General features: G+C 48.9%; 1 protein-coding gene across 1 annotated transcript; it reads right to left on the bottom strand.

The window, feature by feature from the left end:
* Positions 1 to 850: 850 nt before the first annotated feature.
* LOC126928137 (uncharacterized) lies at positions 851 to 5,959 on the bottom strand. Its single transcript, XM_050744003.1, has 3 exons — positions 5,808 to 5,959; positions 5,004 to 5,074; positions 851 to 4,886 (listed from the first exon to the last, which is right to left on the bottom strand). The coding sequence occupies exon 3, from the start codon at positions 4,299 to 4,301 to the stop codon at positions 1,152 to 1,154; it is 3,150 nt and encodes a 1,049-aa protein (XP_050599960.1). The 5' UTR covers positions 4,302 to 4,886; positions 5,004 to 5,074; positions 5,808 to 5,959; the 3' UTR covers positions 851 to 1,151.
* Between the last annotated feature and the right edge of the window lie 242 nt (positions 5,960 to 6,201).

Here is a 6,201-nt window from a genome sequence, read left to right on the forward strand (position 1 = left end):
AGACAATATATGGTATATGTATAGCTTGGAAGTTGTGACCGTTGCTCGCTCGCTCCGCTCGCTCGTAAAATTCTAGTCCAACCCCACAACCGATCCGGCACGTTCGCAAATTTGAAATATGTCGCCATCATATCGAATAATGAACGGAAGATGGATTGGTTTTAGGTTAGGCTATAGCTTTCGTGCGAATGCAGCGAACGAGAGACGCGTAAAGGTGTGTCATAAACCAACGGTTTGGCACATACGGACATTGAAATATTCGCACCAGCCCGAGGAGCCGGAAGTATTTATCCTATTGCCTACCGACACATGTTTACAGTTTATGAATAGTTTCACATAAATAGTACTATTTCCTCATAGTACAGTGCAATGTGATGTCCGAAATGGCTGACAAAATTGGTGTAAATTCGAGCTATCGCGGGGAGACGCGGTCGTTAGAATACGCGTCAACGAGAGTCGTAAATTCCCGTTACGATTAGAATAATCGACACCACGAATAGTTCGATCCCCGTATTTCGGTTAGGATAATCGGGGTGGTTGATGCGGTATAACACTGAGAGTCACAGAATTATAATAATATATATTTCCAACAATTAGTCTACACGATTGAAAAGATATAAACAATTAACAACTTTATCGCACGCAGATAATATAGATGTATACAATATAGAGCAAGGCTCTTACAATTGAGCTTAGTCTCTTGGTAGACGTAGCACGATATTATACTTAATAAAATAAGCGAATGTTTGGCTATGTCGCGGATCGACTTGAATTGGCGTTCAGAATTTGACTCAAAGTGTAACGTTCGACGCGTCACAAGGAACTGATCGACCTTTGATGATTTTTTGTCTCATCTTTAAGACGACCCCCACTATACTTAGGTCACGCCACCGTTCGCGCCTATGATCACGTATGTCTGTTCTTGCGTGGAAAACGTAACGGACCAAATTCGACGTTTCGAGAACTCGCTGCTTGGCGACAGCTATGCGCTCGTCGATACATTGTATATGATCCGGCGGTCAGATAAGACGATCTGACTGAGACATTGTAGGGCCGCGAGTGACGGTTAGAAAATACAGCCTGTGTTAAGCCTCGTGGCGTAACATCCTCCCCCCGTTGAGAGGGTACCGATCAAATGATATGGTGTGGAGTCAGGTGCGTCGCTGGCGAATCTCCTTCGCTCCGTGTGGGTGGTCGGACTCGTCTGGATCTGGGTGAATGGGTAAGGGGACCAGTCTTTTGACGCCACGATCCAGGGTAGTTGTTGCCGTCTGCACGGTAGCGGTCCGTATGATTCCGTCGACTCCTGGATGGACCTTGATCACGCGGCCCAAAGGCCATTGCATGGATGGTACGTTATCCTCCCTGAGGACTACTACGGTGCCTACTCGGATGTCGTGACTGCCCTTGCTCCATTTATTTCGGATGTTCAGCTCGTTCAGGTATTCTCGATGCCAGCGGCGCCAGAAATGTTGTTTGACCCTTTGAATGTGTTGCCAGCTGGAGAGACGATTGGATGGAGTGTCCCGGAAATCTCGTTCTCGAAAGCTTGTTAGTGCATCTCCGATGAGGAAGTGACCGGGAGTAAGGACAAGAAGATCGTTTGGGTCAGATGATATTGGAGTCAGAGGACGGGAGTTGAGGATAGACTCGATTTCAATGATCAGTGTGTTCAAATTTTCGTATGTTAAGAGCTCGTTACCTGCGACACGTCTGAGATGTCGTTTGAAGGACTTCACCGCAGCCTCCCACAGCCCGCCGAAGTGAGGTGAGTTGGGAGGAATGAAGTGCCATTCGATTCGTCGATCGGCTAAAAAGGACTGAATCTTTACCTTATGATCGTCGGACTGCAGGAGGTTTCGGAGCTCTCGTAATTCATTGTTGGCGCCAACGAAGTTGGTGCCGTTGTCAGAATAAATTGTTACACAGAATCCTCGGCGAGCGATGAATCTTCGCAGAGCAGCAATGAAGGCCTCGCTAGTGAGATCGGTGACCAGCTCGAGGTGGACTGCTTTAACTGCAAGGCATACGAAGATTGCTACATATACCTTGATTTTTCTTCGGTTGCGATCCTTTCGTTCCTTGATGTAGAACGGTCCGCAATAATCGATTCCGACGTTAGTAAATGGACGAGATTCCGTTATCCGTGCAGCTGGAAGGTCGCCCATTACGTACTCTACTGGAGGTGGATTGGCTCGGCAGCAACGTACGCACTTCTTCAGCGTGCTCCAAACTTGACTACGGCCGTCGATAGGCCAGTAAGATCTCCTTAAGGCATATAAGGTAGCTTGAGTTCCGGAGTGGAGATTTAGGAGGTGTTCATGCTCGATTATGAGTGCTGTAACTGAGGATTTGGGTAGAATGATCGGGTGTTTTTGAGTGAAGGGCATTGGTGAATGACTGAGTCGGCCTCCGACTCGCAATATCTCGTCCTTGTCCAGAAATGGATTGAGTCGTTGCAGCTTCCCCTTCACTGCAGCATTTCGATCTGTGCGGAGAGTACGTATTTCATCTGGAAAATAACAGAGTTGTAACAATTTGACCAATTTGTTATGCGCATCGGTTAAATCATGTGTGGTTAGAGGTCCCCCCCGATCCTGTTTTTGCCTCCATCTGAGGCAACGAGCGGCAATTCTTATCAGCTTGGGCCAAGAAGAATATCTCTCCAGTAGACTGTGGTCAGGCGGAGTCACGGACAGACATGTTGCCTTCTTTTGCTCTGGTATTTCAACTAATGGTATTGGGTTCCACGACGGCCAGTATTTTTCAGGTTGTTGGAGCCATTCTGGTCCATGTTGCCAAATGGTAGATCGCAGGAAGTCTTGGGGTGATTGGCCTCGAGATATGAGATCGGCAGGGTTATCGGTAGTGGGAATGTGGCGCCAATCTGAGGTGTGAGTCTTTTGTTGAATCTCTGTCACACGATTGGCGACGAAGGTTTTCAGCGTGTGAGGTGATGTATTAATCCAGTGTAGAACGATTGTAGAATCAGTCCAGTAAACGGTCCGAGAAATTTTGCTTGGTAACGCTTGAAGGACTGTAGTGGCCAATGATGCGAGAAGAAGTGCTCCACTTAGTTCCAGCCTTGGAATGGTTTGTGATTTGAGTGGAGCCACCTTTGACCTTGCAGTGAGGAGTCGTGTCCAAACATGACCATCCGGAGCGATGGTGCGAAGGTAGACGCATGCCCCATACGCCCTTTCGCTGGCGTCGCAGAATCCGTGTAATTCGATTTCCGCTGCAGTCTTGGTTATAGTTTTACGTGGAAACTTCACGTTATTTAGCAAAGGTAGCTGTGAATAATATTTGCTCCATTCTGTGTGTACGTCAGCCGGAAGAGATTCGTCCCAGTCAAGTTTTAAAGTCCAAAGTCGTTGGAGCAACATCTTAGCGCGAACGATCACTGGTGCCAGTAATCCAAGAGGGTCGTAGATCTTGGCAATTTCGGAGCTGATTGTTCTCTTCGTAATTCGAGAGGCGGTAGGATTGATTTTGACGGAATATAGGATCGAATCGTCAAAGGAATTCCAAACAACACCCAGAGTTTTGAAAGTTTGCGATTCGCCTAGTAGCAGCTTATCGTTTATGTCCTGCTCGGAAAGTCCTCGTAGCAGTGCCCGGTCGTTCGCTGCCCATTTTCGGATGTTTAAGCCGGCTAGTTTAAGCAATTCTATGAGCTCCGTTCTCAGTAGTTGTGCCTCGTTCTTTGTATCGGCTCCTGTGAGAACATCGTCGACGTAGAAGTCTCGCTGTAAGACCATCGCTGCTCGTGGGTATCGATGTCCCTCGTCGTTTGCCAGTTGTTTGAGGCACCGAATGGCTAGATAGGGGGCCGCTGACAGCCCGAATGTCACTGTGTTAAGTTGATAGGTGTCAACTTCTCCGTCAGAGTTGCGCCACAAGATTTGTTGGAATTTCCGATCCTCTGGACGCACAAGAAATTGTCGATACATCTTTTCGACATCGCCTGTAACGACATACTGATGAAAACGAAATCTTAAAAGGATAAGAAATATGTCGTCTTGTAGTTTCGGTCCCGTATGAAGTACGTCGTTTAATGAAACTCCGGTGGTGGTTGGTGCAGATCCGTCAAACACAACTCGGAGTTTTGTAGTCCGGCTGGATTCTTTGATCACGCCGTGATGTGGCAGAAAATATCCGTCGTCCGTGCAGTGGTCCGTGGTGATCTTCGTCATATGTCCTAATTCCAAGTATTCTTGTATTACGGCGTGATAGTCGGCTTCGAATTGTTTGTCTCGTTGGAATCGACGGCAGAGGGAAGTGAGTCGCTTCATTGCCATGGCTTTCGAAGATCCAAGCGGAGGAGTTGTTTCGTTGAATGGGAGAGCGACAACGTATCGCCCTTCGTTGTTGCGTTGAACGTGATTTCGAAAGTGCTCCTCGCACTGTCGTTCCGCTTCCGAAATTCGTGCGGTGGGCGGACCCTCGTCGATTTCCCAAAAACGGGCGAGGTCTGCCTGTAAAGCCGTCGTGGAGGTGTGAAATGCGTATGCTAATGATTGTGAGGTTGGGCTCCCCCCGATGACCCATCCGAATCTCGTCTTTTGCAGACGCAAGTCGGGCCCGTTTGCTTGACTGATATCAAGTTGGCCGACACAGAGTGATGCTAGTGTTGGTCCGGCGCTCAACAATATTTCGATCGGAGCAGGTCTATGGAATCTTGGATCGGCTAATTGGAGATTCCTAGGTATCTGTATTGTTGAGCGATCTACGGGTTGGTTTGGGACCCAAGACGCGATAGTCGGTATGATCAGAAACGTCAAGTTGCGTTCGTATGTGCCGTCAATAGAGGTGATCGTGGCCGTGATGTAGCGTTTCGAGGTCGTCGATAACGTGTTGAGTGCTCCGATTGGGACCGAACATTTCTGTTGATTGAGTTTTAATGAGTTAGCGAGCCTTTCGGTGATAAAGTTCATGCTAGAGCCGGTATCTAGCAGAGCTCTACAACGAACTGGTTGAATTTCATTATTCAAGATGTTGACCTGCGCTGTGACTAACAAGTCGTGTTGCAATGGTTCAAAAGGGAGCGGGGTCGATGAGTCCGTTTTCTGTGGTTCGGTCCCTAACAGGCTCGTCTGATGACGTCATTGTTTTCCGTGTCGTTTAGGACTGGACGATATGGTCGATCCCGATGCCGCCGATCGCGGTAACCGAGATTCGCGTGTCGGGGATGTTCGCGGAGACGTTCGGGGAGACTCTCGGCGAGAATCTCGACGAGACGCTCGACGAGACGCTCGGGGAGACGTTCGGGGAGACGCTCGGGGAGACTCTCGGGGAGACTCTCGGCGAGAATACCGGCGAGACGCTCGGGGAGACGAAGATGAGCGTCTCGAACGATGTGACGAACGCGGGGACGGTGAACTGGGCGAAGATCGACCGCTGGATGATCGGTCGCTTGACGATCGACCGCTCGATGTTCGGCCGACACGTGTTCGTGTTTTGCTATGCCCCTGGCCTTGATGCAGATACGTGTGATGTCGCTGTCTACAGATGCGACATGATCCCGCGGAGCATTGAGTGAGAGCGTGTCCCTTGCCTAAACAATTGGTACAGAGCGACGCCCTTTTGGCGATTTCCAGGCGTTCTTTGGGCGTCTTCGTTTTGAAGACATGGCAATTCCATAATTCGTGTTGTCCGTGGCAGTTCGGACACAACAACGTATTATGTGTAGTTACGAATGTATAGCTTCGCGGCGTGTCCTGTCGCCGACGGTCGTGTTGATCGGACGCCCCCTTTTTGACGGTTAATGATGAACACGCTCTATCGCTATTCGTCCGTGTTTTCAGAAAATCTACTAAATGCGTATATGGCGGCAATTTCTTGTCCGGTAGGGTATGTTGCCGTTCGCGAACAACGGCTGAGGGTAACTTCGACGTGACAAGCTTTATGAGAATGGCGTTTGACGTGACTGGGTCCCCGAGTCTTTCTAACGCTTGGAGATGTACTTTAACTGTCTCGATAAGATCGTCTATAGCTTCTGGTGTTTCTTTAGTTATTTTGGGATAGTCGAAAAGCAAATCCCAGTGACGCATGCAGATCTGACGGTGGCAGTCGAATTTTTCCCTAAGAGCGTCCATGGCGATTGCGTAATTTGCGTCGGTGATGGGTAATGACTGTATGCTTCGCGCGGCCCAGCCAGTCAGGGCTGTTCGGAGATGATGAAATTTCTGAACCGGTGCT

Source organism: Bombus affinis, unplaced genomic scaffold, assembly GCF_024516045.1.
Source record: "Bombus affinis isolate iyBomAffi1 unplaced genomic scaffold, iyBomAffi1.2 ctg00000601.1, whole genome shotgun sequence".
Classification (NCBI taxonomy): Eukaryota; Metazoa; Arthropoda; class Insecta; order Hymenoptera; family Apidae; genus Bombus; species Bombus affinis.

Bases quoted from the DNA above. Each gene is read 5' to 3' on its own strand.
- LOC126928137 (XM_050744003.1), bottom strand. From the start codon at position 4,301: ATGGCAATGAAGCGACTCACTTCCCTCTGCCGTCGATTCCAACGAGAC.